Source organism: Podarcis liolepis (genome assembly GCF_965112155.1).
Source record: "Podarcis liolepis genome assembly, chromosome: 1".
Taxonomy (NCBI): Eukaryota; Metazoa; Chordata; class Lepidosauria; order Squamata; family Lacertidae; genus Podarcis; species Podarcis liolepis.
The window spans coordinates 80271620-80297721 of NC_139554.1; the positions used below are offsets into that span (position 1 = coordinate 80271620).

Sequence of the window (26102 nt, forward strand, 5' to 3'; positions counted from 1 at the left end):
TCTACCTCACACTGACGAAGCCCTACACAGCATGAAACAGCATAAAACAGTAGAGGAAGCTATGGATCTTATGGGAGCATCTGCAGCTAAAGCGGAAGCATGAGACATCTTTTTCAGAACATCCTTGGTGGGCTTGGGCCCATCCTCCCGTGCCCCAAACTCATCCACCCACATAAAAACTGCCTGGCAAATGCAAACACTGTAACTGAAGCCCTAAAGGTCACAAAGCCAGCTTCAAATTTCCTACACAGAGCCCCCTCTACCCATCTGTCACAGGAATCTTTGGGTCCCACTTCCTTTTTAGAAGGAATCACAGCCAAGGAATATAAAGCTGCCATGGGTGGATCAACAGCAAGAAAATGAAGCTGTTGCATAATCTTCTCATCAAAAATATGTTTCTTAGCAACCAGAGACACCAGTTTAGCCTTATTTGGATGGGCCCACTCAGCTTTCTAAGCTGAGTCAAAAATGTATGGAAATGGAACAGTAACCGCCTTGTGAGAAGCTGATGGGAAGGCCTTCTCAGCACCCACTGAGGAGGTGGCAGTTACAGGAGCTTCCTCCTCCTCAGTGAGCTCCTCCCCAGGAAGGGTCCAGCAAACACTCCTTCCCTGCAACTGCATATGACATGAGGATATGTGGAATTGGGTGCAGATGAACCACCAGTGAGAACTTCTGCTCCATGCTTTTCTTGTCCCACTGATGGCCTGAGAACATAGGGTGCACCCCAGCTAGCCATTCTAGCACCTAAACTGGTGCGGCTTATACCTCCACTCCCGAAACACTCAGAGACAAAGAGAAACTGGGCGGAAGAATCAAAAAAACACACACAAGCCAGTGGAAAACGAGGTGCAGGAAGCAACTAGGGAGAAAAAAGACAACAAAAACAAAGCACCCCTTCTTCCACACACCAACAGGAGAGGAACAAAGGAACAGAAACCAAAAAGGCAGGCACAATAACCAGGGTTGCCATATTTCAAACAGTGAAAATCCAGATAGAAAAGTTGTTGAGCTGTTTTTGCAAAATCACATAAAAATTTGACGTTTTTGAACTATTTTTATGGAAAAGCAGTGAAAATGACACTGCCGACATGGGTTGCCATACGTATGAATTTCCCCAGACATTTTTGCTGATTTCAGCCCAGACACTGCTACAAACTACAGTATTCCAGATATGTCTGGGAAATTCCGGATCTATGGCCACCCTGCAATAACAGAGGAAAGGCTCTAAAATGTAGTAAAGGTTCTGAAGAACACAAAACAACCTTGACTAGCACTGGCTGCAAGCAGGATTAGTCTGGTAGGCGGGAGAACTCCTCCCCCTGGAAGGGAGCCAAAAAGGCTCTAGGCTAGGGACTCTGCCTGCCATGTCCAGTAGGAGGAGTCATCCCTTTTAAGGAATGTCCTCCAGTCTCTTCTCACCAACAACCAAAAATGAGACAGTTGACTTTTAATTGCAAGCCTTGACTGAGAGGAGTGTAAGTTGGACCCGTAACAAAATTCAGCAGTGTAGACTGCTTCTGCTCAGGATATTCAATTCTATCTCTGCTCCTGCCAGTTTTCTTTTGTTTCACTCAGCAATCAATCAGTATCCAGTACCCACCAAGCATGCTCAGTCTGCACTACATAGTTTTGTAGGATTTTTTTTTTGCCCCTGCTGATTTTTTCCCCTCTACAGAATTTTTGTAATTCTGTGAATCTCATATTCCACGCTCTTGTTGTGGATGGTGCTGTTTTGGCTACCTAAGGACTGGGCAGTCAGAAATCTGAGTTTTATATATATACACACAAGTCAACCCTGCAACAAAATGTTGCTGTGTGGATCCTAGCCACCTAATTCTATCCCCACTCTGACCCCCACAACATTCAGTATCCCGTGCCTATAGATAATGCACAGTCCTCACTGGGCGACTGTGAATGGAGGTTGCCTCCTAGGGTTTTCCCCCTGCGTGTTTTTTTTAAAAAAATGATGATGATGATGATGATGATGCTATGAGCAAACCTGAGGGTGCCCCCATGCATCCCAGTATCTCCTGTGTGTGTGTTGTCATTTTAGCTACATCAGGACCAGCACTCAGAGAACTAGGATCACTATTAGTATATACAGTGGTACCTCGGGTTAAGTACTTAATTCGTTCTGGAGGTGTGTTCTTAACCTGAAACTGTTCTTAACCTGAAGTACCACTTTAGCTAATGGGGCCTTCTGCTGACACTGCGCCGCTGCTGCATGATTTCTGTTCTTATCCTGAAGCAAAGTTCTTAACCCGAGGTACTATTTCTGGGTTGCAGAGTCTGTAACCTGAAGCGTATGTAACCCAAGGTACCACTGTACAGTGGTGGTTGGAAGCAATTGTCTTCAGCTGGGTGTCCCCCCACCAACAACTGACAAACAGCAAGCCCTGTCCACATGTTGCATTGTGAGCTCCTTTTTAAACTGCCTTGAGTGGCAACAGAGGAAGAGGGATACTTAGGTGAAAAAAGAAAAAGTCCATATAAATCAGTTAATCAGGTCACAACACAGTTTTTTCAATCATGAAACAAATCAAGGAAAATAGCTTCTGAGTTAGATACATTAGATACATAATCCAGACTCTATCTTGTTGAAATGCTGTTTTGTGACTTACCTCAAGTTGTACGTCCTCAAGTTACGCTGCCTCCTCTTTGTGGCTCGCAGTTTGACAAAAGTTCTTCCTGTTGGATCAAAGACGCACAGGACAGTGATGCAAACACTCAGAATGACGACCCAGTTGCAGACGACCATTCCTGGTAAAACAAAGAAGATTCAAATGCTCAATTCCGAAGTGTCATCTATGACTCTCTTGGCAAGTTAGCTTTGAGTTTATGGGGTTTTTTTTCTGAAGCAACACACTCAAGCTGAATTTCACTGACCAAAGTGAAGGCATGCATCCACAGCAACACCAGGGATCTCAAAACCAGATATTATAGAGTGAAAGGAATTATGGATAAAACAGTAGTTAGAGATGTACTGTTGGATTCTTTTGTAAGGATTTGCACTGGTTTCCAGAGCAATTGCAAAAATCCATACAATACCTAGTCAGGCAGCAAAACAACAGCTACTGTCCTTCCATCCATACATACTAATTGAAGTTTGTGCAATGGTTAAGTCTATCCGCAAAACATTCAGGGTGGGTACATTTTTATAGGCAGAAAGTGAATTCATGCAGAAACCTTCAAATACACACCCAAAGTGACACTCTTGGCAGTAACATCATTGCAGGAGCTGTAGTACTGGGTTAACCAAACAATGCCCACAATAGCATAGATAAACTCAATCACCAGGATGGCTGAAACAATAAGAACATAGTGCACAATAGCAGCATTATTCTAATGAATACCTTGTTTCAAAGATGTCAGAGACCACCACAGTATTTCTTGTTAGCAGTTCTCATGTATCCATTCCAATTTATTATTTCACTTCCAGCAAAACCAGATTTTTGTCTAAGCTCAATTAAACATACCCACCCCACATTTTTCAAGGAAAACGCATAAAAAGAATTACATTTAGGAGCATTTTATACTAATGCTCAAGGAAAGCTCCCAAAAATCCCTCAGCAAAAACAAATCTTTCCCTCATCCCCATTGAGCATCATAACAAATACTTTCCTAAGAATATGGACATATTTCTAGATAGGTAGTACAGCAACAGGAAATAGAGTTTCATACATAACATCTTCCTCTGTTCCACTCCAACCACTAAAATGACAGAACATGAAAGAATTGTCTTAAATATTTTATGATGCTATGTATTTTAGATCTGATGTCATAATATTTTTATATGTGTACCCCAACCTGGGACCACTTAGTGAAGGTGGATTATAAGTGTTGTAAATAAGTAAATACTCCCAATCCCATTTCTCTCCTGAAATCCACCTATGATATAGTTCAATTCCTCATTGGCTTTAGCAATCTCAGGTACACATGAGTTTCATCTGATTCTGGCAAAAAAATAAATAAATTGGGGGGGGTGAAAGAGGGGGAGGCAAAATGCAGAAATATAGATTGTATACTAATTGACTAGACAGCAGAATCTTGGACCCTGAGATGCTGATGAATTTCTTCAAGCTTGAGCTCATACAATTCTATGGTTCTATGATTTTCCCAACCTCAGACTGGCTCAGAAAATTATCCCAGGTGTTTGTTTTTCATTTTGGGGAAAGAACTCTGAGGCAAACTGGAGAGAGCTCACCCATCCCTACTTTGACTCAAAGCAGAGCATGGCAGATAACAGCAACATGTTACTATTGCAAGAAAGTAAAAGAAAAAGCCCATTAAGCTACATATCTAATTTATAAGACATAATTGCTATCATACTGCATTGCTCAGTTCTCAGATATCAAAAGGTGACATTTTACACAGTCTAACAAAACTTTTCAGTGACTGGAGGTGCTACCTGTAGCATGTAATTTCAATTCCCCCCACCCATATAATTCCTTTTATCAATAAAAGATTGAATAAAATGCTGAAATGTTCTTTTTTGAATGTCACACTCCATTCTCAGGTAAAAACCTGTTTTCTAAGTTTTCACAGCACTTCAAGCTAAACAGCTAAAGTGTGAGTGGCACAGCAGCTATAGATGTGTATATATTTTGGTGTAACTGTTGCAGACGTGTAACAGAAATTTATCATGATGAGCAACACATTACCTCTCTTCAGTCCAGGAAGATTTTTTTAAGTGATTAAAGAAAAAAAGATGTATTTTTGGATACTCATGTAGCCATTTAAAAAGTAGTTCAAGAAGAAAATGTGCTAGGGTCCATCTCAGCAACGCACCTCAATTCAAGAAGGGGAGGGGGGTGTCTTACTTTTTTAAAAAAATCCCCAAAAGTTATTATTTATTTATAAATTTGCCACTGTTAAGTTAGATCCGGTGGCACGACAGTGAGAGGTAAAGGTAAAGGGACCCCTGACCATTAGGTCCAGTCGTGACCGACTCTGGGGTTGTGGCGCTCATCTCGCTTTATTGGCCGAGGGAGCCGGCGTACAGCTTCCGGGTCATGTGGCCAGCATGACTAAGCCGCTTCTGGCGAACCAGAGCAGCACACGGAAACGCCGTTTACCTTCCCGCCGGAGCGGTACCTTTTTATCTACTTGCACTTTGACATGCTTTCGAACTGCTAGGTGGGCAGGAGCAGGGACCGAGCAACGGGAGCTCATCCCGTCGCGGGGATTCGAACCGCCGACCTTCTGGTCGGCAAGTCCTAGGCTCTGTGGTTTAACCCACAGTGCCACCCGCATCCCTACGACATCCCGCATCACTACGCCACCCGCATCACTACGACACTGAGAAGCCACTCCTAAATGCTCCAAGGAATAATCTCTACCAAAGTAATGTGAGAACCTTTTTCTTGTAACAAATGTGAAGCTGCAGCTCATGCTGTGGAGAAAAGCCCCATTTTTTCTCCTTCAAACTAGTGTCTCTCTTTTTTGAGGTTATCATATTTACCTGCAATCCTCAATATTTTGCTGCTACTGGCCAGTAGTTCCAACACCATCAGTGATGAGAGACAGCACTCTATCCCTGTACCAACTGAACTTTTCAGATTTTTAAAGGGCTTTTCCTAGTTTGCTTCCCTAAGAATGATAACATCTACTTTGTATATTCACTGATTAAATATTGTAAGTAAAATTAAGAAAGAAAACAAAAAAGAGGTTCCAGCCCCTGCAAGGCTACCCACTAATGTTCACTGAATGGATGAATTCAAGGCATGGAAAGGAGAAAAATATGAAAACCTTTCTATGCACAGGGTTTTTTTTCTGAATAGGGAGGGAATAATTTAATTTCTTAATAGTGCTGCCACCCACCAACTAAGAAAAGTTCTTCAGAAACTGCAAAAGCTGCTTGCAAGGTAGCATGGGATAGAAGCACTTTTAAGATGAGAAGCTGAAAGCATTGTTATAGAGAGAGAGCTTCTTGCACACTTTCCTAGAGTGAGTCTTGGATTTTATTTGCTTTCCTCCCCTCTCCCTCCACTTCAGCTCAGTTTTAATTTGGATTCACAAACTTCTTTAAGCAAGGCTCAGAAAAGGAGTAACCATGCCTACAAAAAATTACATCCAGTGAAGAAGTAATTAAACAAGAATAGGCAGCAATGTCACAGCGTTTAGAATTGAGTTGATGCCCTTCCTGTGTGCAATGTTTTTTTATACAATTCTAATAAAAATATGTGTCTGACAACAAAAATAAACACCCATCTAGAGCAGAGGAAGCCTAGTTATTTCTATATGATATGAATGGAAGGCCAGTTAAAAATGTTGTGAGTGAGCAATGCCTGTTTCTTTTTTTCTGGTAACATCTTTGAGAATCAGGATGTCTTGAGGGAGACTGTAGGGAAAGGTTATACGTCCTTCAAAAGACAAAGCAAATTCCATGCACACGTCATCAGTGGAAGAGATTCCTTTAAGTAGCTAGTACCTACAAAGAATATTTTGTGAGAGAGGAGGGTTATCAATGGAAACGTTTTAGGACATGTGTACAAGCAAGGGGAGAAATAAACTTATGTGCTCAACCACGGCAGGTGGGTTTAGGTTTGGTTGTGTGCATGCTAAGCATGAATTAGATTTCTACCAAAGAAGTATCAAGGCACATGGAGAAAGGCAATCGTTACATGCAGTGTCTGCATTTCTGCAGGATGGCATGGTAAATGTAGTTATTACAAATGTAAAATGCTAAAAAGCAGACAAATGAAATGATGTCTTATGTCATTTAACAAAGTGAGGTGACAGGGATCCAAAAAATTAAACTAATCAAAAGTTTACAGAGGGTAAATTTATGCAGCGTCATGGGGACATCTGGCAAAAATTCAATCTCTGCATTTCCCACATCTGTAGTAGAAGTGAAACAAAAACTAGTTTTATAAATGGCTTTCCCCTGCTTAACATTCAGAGGATGCTTCTAGACTAAAAAACATCCTTGGTGCTACCAATGAAAATGCCTTTGGATGAAGACAGAAATTCTGGAAAAGAGATTCTCCTCTGCAGTATGTATATTCTAAATGAGCAGAGTATTTAAATGGCTGAAAAAGAATGTGTTTTGTGTCTGCTTATCTGTGTGCTGACGGGGGAATCCCTTGAGTGTATAACAGATGGGTGCATCAAGTTCAAAAATTTATAAAGTCCCTTGGTCACTGTCTCTTACCCAGTCTGACGTACAGGACATATTGCATTGAATCCCGAGGTTCTGTGTACAAGATGCTGCCACGCATGCTGAGCCAGATGATTGCGACTTCTGCGATCATGCAGCTAAGCAGAATACCCAGGTAGCCTCTGCCGTGGTCCACCAGGTTGAGAGAGCAGGTCTCATTGGGGTTGTAGGCCAGTCCAAAGAGCACCACAGAAAGGATTATGAACCTGCCACACATAAGCACATACAATATTCCCTTGATAAACCTCAAGGTACCATATACATGAAAAAATAGTATTCAAAGAATGTCAACAGCAATATTATGATTGCAGGTCTGTGAAAATGTCTCTTTTTAATGTTTCCATGAAGTGCTTAGTTTATTTTATGCGCTAAACAAATAAGTACCATATTTTTTGCTCTATAAGACTCACTTTTTCCCTCCTAAAAAGTAAGGGGAAATGTGTGTGCATCTTATGGAGCGAATGCAGACTGCACAGCTATCCCAGAAGGCAGAACAGCAAGAGAGATTGCTGCTTTTGCTGCGCAGCGATCTCCCTCTTGCTGTTCTGGCTTCTGGGATTCAGAATATTTTTTTTCTTGTTTTCCTCCTCCAAAAACTAGGTGCGTCTTGTGGTCTGGTGCTTCTTATAGAGCGAAAAATACGGCAGTTAGCTTTGAACATATTCACAACTGCATACATCTAATAAAACGAGCTTTTACCTATCAAAGCTCATCCCATAATAAAACAGTTATCCTCTCTAAAGGCATCAGAGCCCTTTTAACATTTTATTCCACAATGTAATTATCTTGTTACTTTTAATGAAATAATTTGACAAGAGTTTCCAGAGTCAGCCACTAAAGGAATGTTATCAGTGGTATTATATTCAGTATACACCTGGGTCTGGGTTTCTGTGATTACAGGCAAATATCACACTTAGCCAATTTCAAATGTTCCACTAATGTCATCCATTTATTTGTGGTATATGTTTAGGGATTACTTTGATAGTAAAATGCTGCTGCTTAGCTAGTGGGGATTTTTTTTCCGCCCACATGCAGATTTCTGGATGGCATCCCAGAACACATTCTGTGTCCCTCTATAACTGAGAGAGAGAAAATTCCTTTTGACAGATCTGTCTACTTCTCCACTGTCATCAGGAGGTCTTAAAATGAGAATAGTAAAGGCGTGGACATGCTTTCAGTAGTCACTAGAGGGCAGAAGAAAATGTGGCAGGCACACGGTGCTGTAAACTCTACATCGAGATTATAATGTCAATATGGTATTACTATTCTTGCCTACATAATGATTTTATTATACATGATACATGAGTGTGCCCACATGACAAAGGGTAAAACAATAAGCTGTCACAACTTTCATCACTTTGCTTGCCCTCTGGGAAGATGTGTGGCAACATGTAGATTCCCCAGTACACCACTGCTGAGTTATCCATAAAGAAACTTGTTGGTCAGAAGCAACCAAGGAACAACTGATAAGAAGCAATCATACAATATTGGTTTTACATTATAACACCTGACAAACTAACATCCTTGGTTCATTCCAGGACTGCAGTACCTCAAGGACTGCCTCTTTCCATGTGAACCTACTTGGACCCTGAGATCATCGTCTGAGGCCCTTCTTCATGTGCCTCCTCCTCGAGAGGTCCAGAGGGTAGCAACATGAGAACGGGACTTCTCTGAGGTGGCTCCCTGTCTGTGGAATGCTCTCCCCAGGGACGTTTGCCTAGCACCTTCATTATACACCTTTAGGCACCAGATAAAAACGTTCCTTTTTAACTAGGCCTTTGGTTGCTCTGATTTACATCCTATGTGCTTTTAAAATGGTTTTTTTTGGGGGGGCTATTGGGTTGTTGTTTTTATTTCTATTATGTATTTTGTGGTTTTATATCTTGATTTTATTCTGTGAACTGCCCTGAGATCTCTGGGTATAGGGCAGTAGATAAACTCTAATATAATAATGATGATAATAATAATAATAATAATAATAATAATAATAATAATAATAATAATAATAATTCCATGGGATGCCATTGTAGGGCTTTAATTGTGGCAAAAGTTTTCCATACTATGTATTAACAGAAATGGTGAGAAGGTATGAAATACACTTTACCGTGGTTTATCAAGATAATTCAACACAGTGTGTTGCATTAAATTCTGCATTAACTTACCTTTCTAATGATGTGAATTATGGCATTAGTCTAAAAAAGACTGATGTTATGAGTCAACACTTGGGAAATCCCACCAATTGATACCTTTACTGTATTCTTTTCAGTGCCTACTGACAACATTCTGAGCTTTAACATCAGACGTTTAGAAAGTTTGTATGAGTTTTAAATTGTTTTGTTGTGGTTACAACTTTATGCTCTAAACAATGGTTATAAATGATTAGTGATGATTTTATTGCTTTATCTTTTTTGAAAACGGCTTTGAGGATTTTTCTACAAACAGGCAGCATATACATTTTATGAAATGATTTTTTAAAAATGCAGTGTTTTGAATGACACTTTTTATAGGGGAGCAGGATGCTACCAATAACTGGAAAAAAGAGTAGCAAAACAGAACAAAAAAACTCTGCTCATTAGTAGAGTCATGGAAGCTTTCTGCTCAGGTGTATGTTTTCACTTACCAAGTGGTATGAAGGAGAAAGAGAAAGATGGCTGGCAAAACAAGGTCATCACTGCCTACAGACCAGCGACGACGGAATACCACAATCCCTGGCATGGCTAATGGGTCAGGGGAGGATCACCAGGCACAATGCTCACCTTCTGAAACAGAAGAACAAATAGCAATTAAGCAAGGTTTTTCCAGCCATCACAAAAATATGGCTGCTCACTTGTTCTAAGAACAGAATAGTTGTAATGATATCTCAGACAATTTCCCCACACAATTCTCACATTTGTACCCTGCCACTCTGAGTGATAGGTTAGGTAGTGATCCAGTTTTGAAGTTTAATTTCAACCCAGGGCTCCCCTTTCCAGTTGGACATTCTATCTCCTACAGACCTACACCATATTGGCTACCCAAGTCTCTTTCTCAACCCATGGCCATAAGGCAAGCCAAATTCATTTTTGTGAACTGCCATGGTCTCTGATTAATGTGGCCGTCCAGATTTTTTTTTTTTTTTAGATTCAAACTGGGCCCTCCAAAAGCTGAAAGCAGCCTCTAGGTACATGACCCAGTGCTACTGACATAGGTATATTTGGTATGGCTGTCTTCAGTACCCACTGGAGAGGCCGTGGTGAGTGACCCACATGTATGCCACCCACAGGAGGATTTTGTGCAGGATTCTTCAATCCTTTAAAAACTACATTATTATATGAAAGGAGGGGTGCCTAGCCACATAGTCACATGTGCATTCATGCTGCCTTTAGTAAAGGAAAGGGGGGGCTAAACATTCACCACGTTGTACAGTAAATGAAATGGGTTAGGTAAAAATCACTTGCAACCTAGTCTTGTTACTTTTTTTTTTTTAGCAATCTTTAGAAGCCAGAGAGTCTCCCCTTCCCAACCCCCTTATAAATGTTCATATAACTACTAAAAGCTAAACACTTGCTCTTTTAAAACTGAAGGTTAGGTAGATTCTGCAGTAATTGTCAGGATGATTTCCTTATTCATGCTTTGATGGTTTGAATGTTTGATCATGCCCAGCAAAAATAATATTGTGCCACTTCCTTGAACATGATGAAGATGAAGCGGTCATGCCACAATAAATGTGTTACTTTTAAAGATGCTCATGGGCTTGTTGTCGTTATTCTGATAAAAGACTATTCTTCTGGAGTTTATCCCTAAGGGCATGCAGATTCCTAAACTTTCTTGATACTGCTATTCAGAGCTACAGATGATGCAACACCTGAATGTTTAAAAGAGGCATTAGGAGGATCAAAAGAAACACAGCTATAGATGAAGGGAGGTGAGCATTAGCTGAAAGTGGAGTAAAGCCCATGCTCACTGGATTCCAATTCACAAGATTAGTGGGAATCTTATTACAGAGCTCTGTATTGGTTACTGATCTTTTCTAGATGCCTGTGGAAGCTCTAACAGGTAGCTTAGCAACTTTATTCCATATTACACGTAGGATAAAAGCAGTGAAATTTTGGGTTTGGGGACATAATCTAAAGCCAGTCCTATGAACTATCATAAGGTATTCAGACTCTAAATTGCATTTGCACTTGCAAAGAAGTATGGATGCTAGGTTGGCATTCCCAAACTGTTTCCCTGGCAAGAATGCTTGACCAGTCTGCTAACCTACTTTTAAAAAATTCTGGAATTCGTATCCATATTGGCACCTATTAATTTGTTCATTTTGGTCCAGTAGGTCCTCTGGAGAGTCAGCTGCTACAACATGGTGCTTGTGACCCAAATTCCAGCCTGTAACACAGCCTGTCAAAACCAATGAAGTGGAGCTTCCTGAATGGGTGGGTGGCAATTTTTCTACAGAATGATTCTTCTGAAGAAAGAGATCCACTCAATCAGGAAGCTGAAGTTTGTCATACATGACAAACATTCAAGTTTTTCCAGTTTTGACAGTGAGGTCTAAGCATACAAATGTATGTATCCCTGCATGAAAGTCAGCTCCACTGAATGAGGTAGGACTCACTTCAGAGTAAATATGTATGGTACTTGTCAAATGTTAACCTTTTCAAGGTGTGATAAACAAGGTGCACAGACATCTCTGTCATATCTTCACAGGATTGTGCATGGAAATGGATGTTGAATCACAACCAAAAAACCCACAGGACAACAGGAAGGCTTTTGATATTGGTTCTCCAAGACCAGCATATACAGTATGCCCATGATGTTATTAAAGCAGAAATTCCTACCCATATGTCTGCAAGGTGTTACGTCAGGTTATGGGATTTGCAACAGGAAGGTTAGCCACATCAGTTATAAAGGGTATCAGTTTTAGCATTATGAACCAAAGCATGATGCACATAATCTAAAATCTTGCTATCAGCTATTTTTATGACTGCAATTAGACACTGAGACTTTTGAATCCATTGGCTTGGATACTAAGCCTTCTACAAGTGGAAGAGCTCCTTCTGTTTATAGAAGACTTTAGATTCAGCAGAAGATCCCACTAATGAATAGCAGGGGAGGAGATATTCACAGATTCATGTCATACTTTTGTGGCCATAACAGACTTCTCCTAGAATAGAAATGGGAATGCATTCACAGCTGGAGGGAATCCTACAAGTAATATTTTGGCTGCAAGCACCTTGGGCTGGATATTCAAAGAGCTTCTGAGTTATATAATTCATTTTACCACTGGCATCAGTCATCTCAGATACCAGTGTCACACTGGGATACTAGACAAAATTCAAGAGCGTTCCTAGTCTAAATCTGAATATCAGAATATCAGACTGTAAGGTCCATAATTTATCCACCCAGAAACAGTAATTATGCTAACTCATTTGGCCATAAGGAATGATTCATTTTTCTGTGGATAGCAGCTGTACAATAATTCTCTTCACCCAGCACTCTGCTCACCCAAGCAACTGTTCAAAAACTTCCTCTGGCCTGAACATCACAAACAGAATTTTTTTTATACTTCACCCCCCGCTCCCCACAGCTTATGAAGAGATCTCCCTATACCCCTTTGTGAAACACTAGAACTGATACAACAGATTGCTCTGTGAGTTGCCCAAGCCCAGCTTGCATAGCAGCTCCATTCAAATTCAATGTCTAAAGAGCCTATTCTCAGTGCCCTTGCAGCAAGTGGCAGCTGTGGTTTTCAGTCAGCCCTTGCTTGCTTCCAGGCACAGCTGCCACAGGCATACATGCCAAAGGCACGTGCTGAAGCCAGCCCAGATCATCCTTTGGCAAGTCCCCCTGAATATTTCTGGATATTTAATGGCCAGATGCTTCTCTAGTGCTTCCTTTTCTCAGAAGCTTGTTAATGGCAACATTGCAGTTGGGGCCTATGCATAGAGTCTTTCCTACTCACAAACTCTGGTGATGAATTTCAAATTAATCCCTACAATATACTGTATTTTTCACTCTATAGGACGCACTTTTTCCCCTCCAAAAATGAAGGGGAAATGTGTGTGCGTCCTATGGAGCGAATGCAGGCTTCAGGCAGCTATCCGCAAGCCTTCTGAGCACGGCATGAGTTCCCGCCGGGCTCCGAAGGCTTGTGGATAGCAGCCTGTTCTGGGGACTGGGGTCGGGGGAAGCTCGGGCTTCCCCCATCCCCAGCCCCACAAGCTCTGGGAGCAGCAGCGAAGTTGCGCGTAATCTTGCCACCGCTCCTGGACCTGTTCTGGGGGCTGGGGTCGGGGGAAGCTTGGGCTTCCCCCGTCCTCAGTCCCACGGCTGGGGGGGGGGAATAATTTTTTTTCTTTATTTCCCCCCCCCAAAAAAAACCTAGGTGCGCCCTATGGTCCGGTGCGCCCTATGGAGCGAAAAATACGGTAATTCTCAACTCCATAAGTCAAAGCATACAGCACTTGTCTATATGGCCTTTCCCCGCAGAATGTGTCCTGGTGATTTTTGTACTGCTTCATGGGTGGAGTCACTACCCTGTTCTAAATATCCAGGTTGGTTGTACTGGTATTGAGTTTCTTTCTGAAAATGAACATCACTTGTCCACAATGTCCTCTTCAATGTCTGAACAGGTTCCAAGAGACTATCAGGCCTAGGAGAGGTTTTGCTGCTTTGAAGGATAGTTGAGGTAACTTGAAGGGTCTGCCTACTAAATCTAGCAGTAGGAACTCAAGCCTTCCACATAAACCAGAGAGCCTTTCTCAGCTGAAAGGTTTGCAACAGATTTGACAGTTGAAAGTGGCTCCATTTCTATTCAGGAATAAATAGCTTAGCTTCCTGATTCACGCCAGTAGTACTTCCTCTGTTCTTCGCAGAACAATTTGGCAAGAGTAGGTACAAGGAGGGGGGATATCTTCCTGATGTCCACAGCATCTTAGTTCTCCTCAGTCCTGCCTGGCTACATCTCAATTTATAATCCATCCTGATGACTTCACCAAGCACTAATAATATAGCTTAAGAAGGACCTGAACATGATCTATAATAAGTCTCTCTCTCTCTTTTTTTTTTAATTAAATAAATTTTATTTCCGATATACACTCTTTTAAAATCACAAACTTACCAAAAAGAAAAAACACAAAAAATAAACAAATATAAACAGTAAAACATCAAGACATAAATAAATTTCTCCAAAAGTACTAATTATCATATCGTCATTCTGACTTCCCTCCACCACGATTTAAGCTATATCACGTTAATAACCTTCTTGCAGTTCCTTCTTTCAACTTTTGTCTTTACTTCACAGATTCTATAGTTCACCTACTGTTATTTTAATGTCACCTAAGTTTTTTTCCATGTATGATATAAATTTATTCCAATCATTAATAAAGTTTTTATTACTCTGGTGCCTAATCTTCTGAGTCATTTTTGCCAACTCAGAGTACTCAAATAGCTTGTTTTGCCATTCACTAATAGTTGGGATTTTAGATGATTTCCAGTTCTGTGCCAACAGTATTCTGGCTGCTGCCATTGCATACTGGAACATAGTTTGATCTTCTTTCCTGATCTCCTCACCGACCATTCCCAGAAGAAATGCTTCTGGTTTTTTTGGAAATGTGTATTTCATTATCTTTTTCAATTCGTCGTAAATAGAACCCCAGAACCTCTTCACTTCTTCACATGACCACCACATATGATGGAAGTCACCCTCTTTTTTTTTACATTTCCAACATCTTTTGTCTCCAGTCTTGTACATTTTCCCCAGCTTAACAGGAGTAATATGCCAACGATACATCATTTTTTCGATATTTTCTTGGAGGCTAACGCATGCTGTAAATTTTATATCCTTAGTCCAAAGTTTCACCCATCTCTCATATTCTAGACTGTATCCCAAATCTATGGCCCACTTTATCATGACCTCCTTCACCTCCTCGTCTTTAGTATCCCATTCCAGTAATTGATTGTACATTTTAGATAAAAGCTTACTCTTTCCTTCTAATATTTCTACCTGGAATTTTGATTTTTTCTCACTCATCCCTATTTTTTTGTGTTCATTCCATAGGGCATTAATTTGGTGAACCTGTAGCCACCCTATTGACTTATCCTTTAGTTCTTCATATGATTTAATTCTCCACCCTTTATCCGATTTAGTCAGGAGATCTTCGTAGGTCCATCTTGGGTTCCCGTGTTTAAATTTTTAAGTGATGAGATATTAACTGGTGATAACCACCAAGGTATGCCCTTTTCCAACAGTCTTTTAGTTCTATTCCATACCTCTAACAACGCTCCTCTGACAATGTGGTGGGAGAATCCCTTATGAACCCTTTCTTTATCCTGCCATAAATAGGCGTGCCAGCCAAATCTAGCATCGAATCCTTCCAGGTCTAACACATCTGGATTTTCCAAAACTATCCAGTCCTTAACCCAACATAGGCATGCGGCCTCATAATATAATTGCATATTCGGGACAGCAAACCCCCCTCTTTCTCTCCTGTCTGTGAGCAATTTAAACTTAATTCTTGCTCTCTTCCCCTGCCAGATAAACCTGGACAGGGTCCTCTGCCATTCCTTGAACATTGTCGTTCCTCTGATTACTGGAATATTCTGAAATAGAAATAGTATTTTTGGAAGGATGTTCATTTTTATGGCCGCCATTCGTCCCTCCCAAGAGAGTGTTAGTCTACTCCAGATGTCTATAATAAGTCTCAATCAGGCCCAACATTTTTGATAATTTTGAGCTACTCTATTTCCGTATCCTCCGGCATCTTGATTCTGTCGCTGTCCCAGGAGTATTGCTAGAGAGAGAGAGAGAGCACACTCATTGCTGCTATCAATGCACCTCAGACTTGATCTTTTTTAATTGTTCTCTTAAGCAATTAACAAAATGGGCAACACCTAAATAATCTCATTTCTACTATATGCATCACAGTCAGGATTTGCTTCTCAAAGCACTCTTGTGGTAAGCACCAATATACTTTCTACGTCTATCTACAATTATCATATAATGTTGTTGTTTTACACAAGGTTCACATTCAAATGATCTAAGCAGAACTTCCAAGATTCAAACCATAGGAACTTTGGTGAAGTGGTTTCAGAGAATTCTCAAAAATGTTGTTGGAAAGTGTGCCTGACACCTTCCAGGTTAACTAAGTGTCACTTTGTTTCTTAAATCAGAGGGCCCTCCCAGAGAAAATATTGTACCTTGAGCTGAACATCCAAGCACAGCTACCCCTGCCACCAAACAGTATCCTTTGAAATGAAAGGAAGACTCTTCTCTTTCAGCTTAAAACAGGAGGATAAATGAGATGAACATGCAAATGTACATCTGAGTGTAGATGCAGTCTATCTGTACTGCACCATTGGAATATATATTCCCCATAAGGATGTACCATTAGATACACATCCAAGTATCTGAGAGCGGCTCTCCTTCATTGGATTGGGCAAGGAAGTATAGATGACAGAGAAGAATTCTAGAGAGAAGGGAAAAGGAAGGAAGCTATCTTTTTTGTCTTGTCCCTCTTCTGTCCCCTCTGAGAAAATATGTATGTCCTCCCATTTTTATGAATTTAATTGTAAAGGGCAGGTCTGCATTCACTGAGTAGCAGGGGCTGATTTCTTAATTTGAGATTCATTCACCTAACCCATCAAGTTGCTGACATTATGAAGAATTGGTACCATTCTGAAGAACTGGTACCATTATGAAGAATTGGTACCAAGTTGCTCTAGCGAAAATCCCTGGTGATATCTTTCATTCTCTCTTTACACAGCAATACCTCTTCCCACCAAAAAAAATTGGCAAGCATTACTAGCCTTCCCTTCCATCACATTTTCCTGAGGATCATTGTTCACTTCCAACACTCCTTGTATATCTTTGTAAAATATTACTCCCTCTAGAGCAATTAGCTGGACTCTACCTCCTATATTATATTTTGCAATCATGAAACTTTTCCAGCAATGAAATCTCACAGAAAATATGAACAAAGAATGATTCATGTTTAAAACCAAGTAACTTTGAATAGGCTACCTATTTTACCTTAGCAAGCCTACTATTTATATGACAGGCATCTGAACCTGTTTTTCTCCAAACTATTGAAGGTAGTGTGGAAGTCAAGAGTAAGAACAGTAGCAGCTGAGAATGAAAAAGCATATGGTACATAGGCAGCATAAGAGCTAAATGAAAAAGTATGTTATCCTGAAAGTTAAGAGGCAGATCATTCATGTTTTTTTATTTGAGCAGTTAAAAAATCAGGAATTGATAGGTGCACTCAAAATTCACTGGACCTGCAATTATGAGTCCTGGAAGAAAGCAGAAATAAGGCAGCACATAGAAGGTATCATATCATGTTACTCTAGATTAATTAAGTAGCCTGGAATCAATATAACTCTTGTACTCATGATCACTAACACACATTAGAATCCCAATTCTTCCACATGTATGCATTAAAAGGATGGGAAATAATATGTTACCACACTTTATCTTCCCCTATTATGTAGAATAGTGCAGTCAAATTGTATAAATTAACTAATTTGCTGTGATGATGAGTACATGTCCTGACTACGTAAAACAGTAAAGGATTACCAAGTGTTTGAAAAGGACTTTACACCTGGATTAGAGCGTGTATTTATGAAGTCATGGGAAGGCATTTATTTGCACAGAAATGCATTTAAAATGTCTCAAGTGCACTGTTAAACAAGCTGGGTTCCCAGCTCAAACAGAAACAGGAGTGTGTGTGAATAAAATATGCTTACATAGCATGTAGTCCAGTAGAAGCACATTCTTCTGTCCCAAGAAGCTTTCTTGGGATAGTCCGTGTCCATGGACGGAGTCTTCATGAGTGAAGGAGGAATCAGCATACTCGCCCTGGCACCACTGAAAATCCCAAGCAGGAGGGAAAAAACAGCTTGGTGACTGTCTGCCAACAAAGCCAGTCATCCGCATCACCAGAAGCAGCAACAGCAGCAGCAACACTACCTCCATCACAGCAGGTCCCTCCCTCCAAGACACAACCTTCATTTATTCCACTGAAGCTGCTTCAAGCAAAGCATGTGTGAATCAGGACTCCCCCCACCTCTTTCTACATTTTGATCTCACTCTAGAAGGAAGTGACCTCATTTCCTGCTCTCAGGAGAATTATGAATTATGGGAGGAAGGACTGAGAATGAGAGCACACAATGCTGTCACTCATGAGAGAAACACCAAGGGACAGAGAATGCTCTCAGATAGCAAGTGCAGCAGCAGAGAAGCAGCACCTCTTTCACTAGACAAATCAGAGCAACTGAGTGCACTGTAATGACTTTGGAACACTCTAAATCCCTCCTAAATATCAGAAATCCTCTTTCCCTACAACAGATTACACCAGAGACAGAACTGTAGGAGCAAAAGGCTGAAAAAGAAAAAGAACAAGAACGAGGCCACAAGATTTCAGATAAAGTCACAAGATTTCAGATAAAACTAGGGAGATTTAGTTAAATCCACAATGCTACTAGATCTGGCATTCGCTGCAGAAGCACAATACATACAGAAGCTGAGCACAACAGGAAGATACGGAAATTGGCTTACGCATATCCCATTAGATATAAGAGACACCATATGCAGCCCTTAGGTTAGCACACCAGCCCAAAGCTACTCATTCCTAAGGAAGGGAGATACAGTGCCACACTGTGAGTTCAAAGCAGCCAACAATCCCAACAAACACAGTGCAGCTGCAACTCCTATTCCCAAGTTTTCATTTGGGTTTCCAGATGTCCTAGAATTAGTGCACTATTTCACGCAGCTCAATGTTGTGAGTGCTTTTCTCCATTAGAATGGTCTCAGGTTGAGTTCTCAGCATCTCAAATCAAAAGAGCTCAAGTTGAATGAAGATGTCTGCCTAACACCCTGGAGAAACCAATACCAGAAATGATGAACCGGTGGTCTGACTCAGTGGTGTAGTGGGAGGAGGAGGAGGAGGAGGAGAAGAAGAAGAAGAGGAGGAGGAGTTTGGATTTGATATCCCGCTTTATCACTCCCCTTCAGGAGTCTCAAAGCGGCTAACATTCTCCTTTTCCCTTCCTCCCCCACAACAAACACTCTGTGAGGTGAGTGAGGCTGAGAGACTTCAAAGAAATGTGACTGGCCCAAGGTCACCCAGCAGCTGCATGTGGAGGAGTGGAGACGCGAACCCAGTTCCCCAGATTACGAGACTACCGCTCTTAACCACCACACCCACACTGGGGCTGTGGCCCCAGGCACAGAATCTGAGTGGGGTGCAAAGCAAGAGCCTCCTCCCTCCCCCCCCCCGTATGTGCCTGGCGTGCAAGCCTCCTGGGCGAGCACAGAAGGTTTCTTTGCCTGCCAGCAGATGGATGGGCCCCGTGCGCTGGACAGGGTGAAGAGGGTGAAGAGCACACTCCACGCCCCGCCAGGCACTCGAGCCCCCACCCGTCAGCTGGTGGGCAGGCACTCACACACTTGATGGGGAAAGAGCATGGAGGGTGCTCTCCACCCTCTGTGCCCTCACCTGGCACAAAAGTGCCTGCTTGCCCGATGACGAGCTGGCCCTGGCCTGCTGGGCAGAAGCAGGGCCCAGAGGGCAAAGTGGACCGCCCTGCCCCCACCCGGCATGTGAGTGCCCACCCGTCAGTGGCAGGGGCTGGGGGAGCACAGAGGAAGTCCTCCACACTCGCCCCGTCCCCACCACTGAAGCACAGGCATTCAAGCGCCATGCGGTGACAGGGCACGGAACCCTCCGTGCCCTGCTCCCAGCCAGCCAGAAGAGGCAGCAGTGATGGGGTAGCATGCCCACGGAATGGAAGATGGCAGGATCCTGAAGGGTGTGCTCTACGAGCAGCTGGTTTCAGGCGCCAGACCTGTTGGCAGACCAACTCTGCATTACAAATGTGATCTGAAGGCTGGCAACATTAACTCTGCATTGTGGAAATCACTTGCAGACAATCATAATGTCTGGACACACAGACAGGCAGGTTGTATATCCACCGCAGTAACCAGAGGAGGAATAACCGCTGGGATGAGCAGAGAGAAAAGAAACATCATGGTGCACCTGTATTTTCATTATTGATTAGCAATGACAAAAACAATAGCAAACATCCATTCCCAAACTATATGTTCTGTTTTAAAATTACCAAAAAATGTGAATATAAAACTCATAAAATGACATGTCCACCTTGCAATTTCTCTGCCATGAGCAGCAGTTGAGTGAGAGATGTAGAGTGCACATATATATGTATGTGTGAAAGAGAACATGGTCATTATCTGAGGGGGAGTTTGTTAATAGGTGCATGTGGAAGGAAAATCAGGTGGTATTTGTGTATCCATGAGAGGAGAAAGAATATTGTGGCAGCAAGATGTGAGAATGTGTGAAATACAGCTTATAGTGTGGGTGGATGAGCATACATTGAGGGAAGAGGAGGGAAAAGGATATAAATGACACCTTTGTACAATATAATCTAACTCCTTTGAGTTGGTGGGCTCTCCTCCTTCAGTCAAGAACCTAGAGATTCTGAAGAAAGAAGCAGTCAGAGCCAGAAATATGCTAAACCTTCAACTCAATCACCAACTTCAAAATAAACAAGAGTGATTTGTGACACCTTAGGTTTTAACACATTTATTATGGCATAAGATTCCATGGACCAGAGTCAACTTCATCAGATGCATGAGCTGTCAGGAACGTATATAGAAAAAAATGTAAACAGTTAGGTCAGAGGGAAATGAAATGCAAAAAAAGGCTATGACAGTTACGTTAAAGCTTAAAGGTATGTAAAATAAGTACAGTGATCATTGACAAAGCAGTGCTGATGATAATGCAAACAACCTGTCATTGATAAGTTAACATGTGTAATGGAATAAAAATGGTCAAAGCCTATACTTTTTACATTTCATTTCCCAAAGACCTCATTATAGAATTTTTTTCTGTACAACCATGTGTTGTTGTTGTTGTTGTTGTTGTTTGGTTGTTTAGTCGTGTCCGACTCTTCGTGACCCCATGGACCAGAGCACGCCAGGCACTCCTGTCTTCCACTGCCTACCGCAGTTTGGTCAAACTCCTGCTGGTAGCTTCGAGAACACTGTCCAATCATCTCGTCCTCTGTTGTCCCCTTCTCCTTGTGCCCTCAATCTTTCCCAACATCACCTGCCAACTTATCACTTCAAACATTTGATGAAGTAGACTCCTGTTTTGCTCAAGTCTCTGAAAATTGTTACAGCTTCAGCACACAATGTATGCACACACCCAGGCCCAGTAGGGGTTCCCCTTCATTGGGACAGTTTTTGGGTGCAATGGATGACTGCATGCAAGCTCAACTTTTTATTTTAAAAAGGGACTTTGATAATGAGTAAGGACCAATAGAACATAGACAGGATGACTGATACAGTGAACTTTTCCCCAAATATAAACAAGCACTATCTTTACAAATATATAGGTTTCATTCAGAATGCAGCATAGCAAGTTTTTGTCTCATAGGCTTTCCTTCCTCTTCTTTCCTGCTTTGTGCATAAGGGGAAGAGAATTAAAGCTTCTGTTTGAGGTTTAGAACAGAAGTAGGGAACGGGTTGTTTCCAAATAATAACTGGAAGCTGTCAATCTCTTGCGGGTGGAGGAAAGGGGTGTGTGTGACATGTGAGCATGAGGCTTACCACAACACATTATCAGAGTGTGGCCACTTCTTTCATGCAAACCAACTAGGAAATGGAGCAGAGACAAATCAGTGTCAGGAGAAAAATTGAGAGTTACAAATAGAATCAGATGCTAATGCTAAATGCCTGTGAGTCCTGGAAGACCTGCTCCCTGCCTTGCAGGCCTTTTCCTACCTTTTCCCAGAGGGTGGGGCTTTAACTCACTACAGGTACAGAAACTGACGCTGATAAACAGACTCTTGGGGTTGTTTGTTGGGGGGACCTGTTGATCTTGGTTTTTTGTATCTTTATTTTAGATATTGTGGTTTATGTGGTAATTGTTCAGTTTGGTTGTGTATTTTTAATGTTTTATTTATTGTTTCTAACTATTTTTGTTATGTTGTAGTTATGTATTTTTTTCATGTTGCAAGTCGCCTTGAACATGGTTTGAACTGCAGAAAGGTGGTATACAAATAGAATTATGTTTGTAAGCTTAGAGGCGTAGGTGGAGGCAGGCTTCAGCATGCATATCCCTATGTGGTTGAGGAACCGTGCTCACAAGTATCTGCTGTGCTTGTGGTTCCTTCCCCTGCTCAGTTGCTATGGCTGTGTGCATCAAACTGTGCGGCAGTCCTGAGGAACTGTTCGAGAGAGGGAGCTGAGCAGGGGAGCAGCTGGATATAATATTTCTCCGCCCAAAACAGCAGAATAATGGTACCAGCAATTATCTGAGCAGAGACTGTATGTATGCAGCCAAGGCTGATGCACACATTTGTAGCTGGATAAGGGCCAAAGGGAAGCAGTGAGACCTGCATGACCCCTTGTGTACTTTGCATACTACTCCACTAACAGACCACAGAAAACCAAACCAAAGTGTCCAAACCACTGCTCCACTGTGGTGCCAACAATTACACAAAGCTAGAGAGTGACAGCATGCTAGAGACATCTGTGGTTTTAAGTGATTTGCTCTCCTGATGCATTTGCCATTTCCACCCACAGATCAGACATTAAGCTGAATGTGACATATTTAAGGCATAACAAACCGACAGCTCTGTCAACCCTGTGGTGGCTGGACCACCTGCTAACTAGAAATGGCCAGCCGTATTATTTTGATGCAGCAATAAGAGGGTTGTATAACACGTAAATACGATCAGACCAGTCCATGAATATCCCTTTACTTAATCATTTATTAGGACTCCCCTTTTCAGAAAATGGAAAAATAGCCCTACCACCCACAAAATAATTCAAACTGCTCATTGCAAAGTGCTGGCAAAACTGCCCTGGAGTTTTAAAAATAACTTCCTATACTCCACCTTAATACTGTTATGCCATCCAGCCACTGTAAGCAGAGCCAAACTGGGCATGTTGGAGCCATGATTCACATATCTGCCTCATTCACATATAAAGAGGTCTTGCTTTAACTTTAACATACTTTAAGGCGAGAGCTACACTCTGGCTTCTCAACACTCTGTAGTCAGTTACTCTTCTCTAATTGTGAAAGTGAGCTAGGAAAAGAGAATAGTGGCTTTGGGAAGTTGTAGGAAGGGAAAGATTCAGCACCCCTCACCCATGCAGTCCTTTCAATGTTTTTATTTGTTTGACTAGAATAGTTTTCTGAAGCTTTGTAATGCTAATTATGCAAAGCCCGATGAAGGATGGGGCGAGTAATGAGGAAGGGCAGAGAAAAACTGTAGCTGAAATAAAGGGGGAGGATAATTTCATCCCAGTGATCATTTCTGTAAGTGAATAGTAAGCAACTACATGAGGTTAGTACTGGAGATAAGAGAAGTCACCTAAGAGTCCAAATGGATAGGTAGATGTCCAGCTGTCCGTCCCCCCCGTCAGTTTCACATGCTAACGCTAAACCATAAGCCATAAGGTACACAAGGTGTATACTAGCTGATGAATGCAGCCAGAGTCTGCTTTGCTCCTTCCTTCATGCAAGGTGCAAGCAAACTGTGAAGGGGTTAGCTTAGTGCAATGTCTGAACCTGGAATTTATTATTTATTGTTTATATATTGAATTTATATATGAAAGCTGCACCCAAAGAAAACTCAATTGCTAGCCATTGTGAAACTGGATAGGAGGACCATAGGAAGCTGCCTTATAAGCAAAGCAGACCATCATTTAGCTGAGCACCATCAACACTTATTGGCAGCAGCTTTCCAGGGTTCCAGGCAATAGTCTTTCCCAGCCCTACCTGGAGAAACCAGCGATTGAAACTGGGACCTTCTGCATGAAAAACATGTCCTCTACTATCGTTGTTGTACTTTTCTTTGTCAGGATGTACTTTATGAAAAACAATAATTTCAAAAGTGTGTCCACTTCTACAACCTGTTGGAGTTTTGGAGATTTTTTTTAACATAGTCTTGATAAACTGGAAATGTATGATTACAGTTTATTTATTTAACAACAAGCCCCTGGAACTCATTTTTTACAAAAGGAATGTACATTCTGTGCCCCCTGCCCTCCACATTACAAGCTTGCCAGATAAGACACGTTTATGGCTGAACCTCCAATCTTTATCAGCCTGACTGCAAGTATTCCAGATGGCATGCACTTAGCATGCCCGATTCAAGCGGAAACCAGCAATTATAACATGTATAAAACATCATCAATCTTCAGGCTGCTATTTTAAAGCCTATGAATAGAGCTCTTTCTGTCTCAGAACGTGCATCTTCACAATCTGGAGATTGTTCTTCCTTGGAGGATGTGATGTCATCCTTAGAAAATGTCTTCAGCTTTCTAGCCTATAGCTGATCTAAAAAATGAGCTTCTCTTTCAGAATCTTGGGCATCATCTTTGAAGGAATGTCACTGTGAAATTAGGTGGTGTGCTTTCTCAAATCAATTTCTTGCTCTGGTTGCCCATGGCCATTAGACCATAGAGGAAGGATGAAGCTAAGTATCAGGAGTAATTGTTTTCCTGATGTGAATGGAAAATGGAAGCCTGAAACAGCTACAAAACAAAATGTCAGTGTCTTTACAATATGAGTGGAAAAAATATGGGCTGGCTCATATATTACTGCTGGAGCTTCCTTTGTGGGGAAATCCTGGACTGGGAATACCTATTTCTAAAGTGGTATGTCCAAAGACATATGCCCAGAAGACCTAAAGAGGGAGGAGAATGGCAGGGTAGGAGGCAGCCTCTACCAACAGTATACGGTACTTTCAGAATACTTACAGAAAGAAAGCAGGAGAGGAGAACAAATGCCTGCCACTCCATCAGTGATGGGCCTGGGGAGAAAGGTTAATAGTGCTGGTGGAGCAGAAAGTGAGCATAGCTTGTTTCCCACTTAATTAACACTAGGAGCCACCAGGTAAGATGACACTAGGTCATCCTAAGAGTCTTGAGTTGCAGCATCACATTCTCCAGATCTACTCAAATATCTCCTCCACCCACGGTCACTTCAGAGGCAAAGGGAGGCTGAACCCTCCTTTCACCTCCAAAACTGAGAGAGGAGAGTTGGGTTCACAGACAGTATGCTACTTTGGCACAGCTCAGTGCCCTCCTCTCAACACTTACTTCAAGGTCAGGATGGTGGTTTCAGCCCTTTTACATGAACTATGGGGGTGCTATTTGGCTCAGAAAAAGTTTTATCTGAGCCCTTGTCCAACAATTTACCTATTGTGGGTAAAAGGAATGAGAATCGTTATTTGGCCCCCTTCCTTCCCCTCTCAATTCCTTTTAGATTCCTACTTGTATGGATTGTATAAGGAAAATTTGAAAAATCAAATTCAAGCCACAGGCCTCTTTATGTTTCTTACTTCCTCTTCAGAACTGAGAATAACCATAAATGGAGAATGAAAAATGTCACTCACTGAAGTATAGCTCTGGTGATTTTAGTATTTCATTATCCTCTTACAATTTTGTACTCATTGGTGATGGCCGAGGCAAGGTATTTTAGAAGTTCTATCTAATTCCTGAAAAAAACGAGAGTGCCTTCCTTGTCTATGACTGATCCTTCTGTCTAATTCCTGTCAAGTTCAAATTAAACTGAAAATACACCAGATGGCACTAAGCAACAAGCATTTTAAAATCCATCTTCTGTAAGAAGACGTCCCCAGACTTGCACACCCACCAATAATGCCTTGACTAACCTCCTCTGCAAATTACACAAGCCGAACAGAGTGCTATACTATCAATACCCTCAGCATATTTTTCAGAAATAAAATAGATAAACATGCCCAGCAAGTGCACTTAATAGATCTGTTTGCCAATGGTGTTGCCTAAATTCTCAGCTGTGCTTGTGAGGAAACTTTTTTTCAAAAAAGAAGGGAAACAAACTATCAGGAGCTCTGGTTCCCTACCCCCTTCTTAAAGAACATACAAAGAATGCAGCAAGAGGTGGTCTGG

The 26102-nt window shown here is 41.6% G+C and overlaps 1 protein-coding gene across 12 annotated transcripts in view; it reads right to left on the reverse strand.

Annotated features, from left to right (window-relative positions):
- Positions 1-26102, reverse strand: part of DAGLA (diacylglycerol lipase alpha) — an 88593-nt gene that overhangs the window by 26076 nt on the left and 36415 nt on the right. For 8 of the 12 annotated variants that reach the window (XM_083485643.1, XM_083485640.1, XM_083485638.1 and 5 more), the window contains 5 exons: positions 17885-18005; positions 9783-9921; positions 7157-7368; positions 3204-3305; positions 2625-2763 (listed from right to left, as the gene is read on the reverse strand). In XM_083485643.1, coding sequence (XP_083341769.1) covers positions 2625-2763; positions 3204-3305; positions 7157-7368; positions 9783-9877 — 548 coding nt within the window. In that variant the 5' untranslated portion in view covers positions 9878-9921; positions 17885-18005. The remainder of the gene's footprint in view (positions 1-2624; positions 2764-3203; positions 3306-7156; positions 7369-9782; positions 9922-17884; positions 18006-26102) is intronic. The other 4 variants (XM_083485636.1, XM_083485635.1, XM_083485645.1 and 1 more) reach the window with 2 other exon arrangements.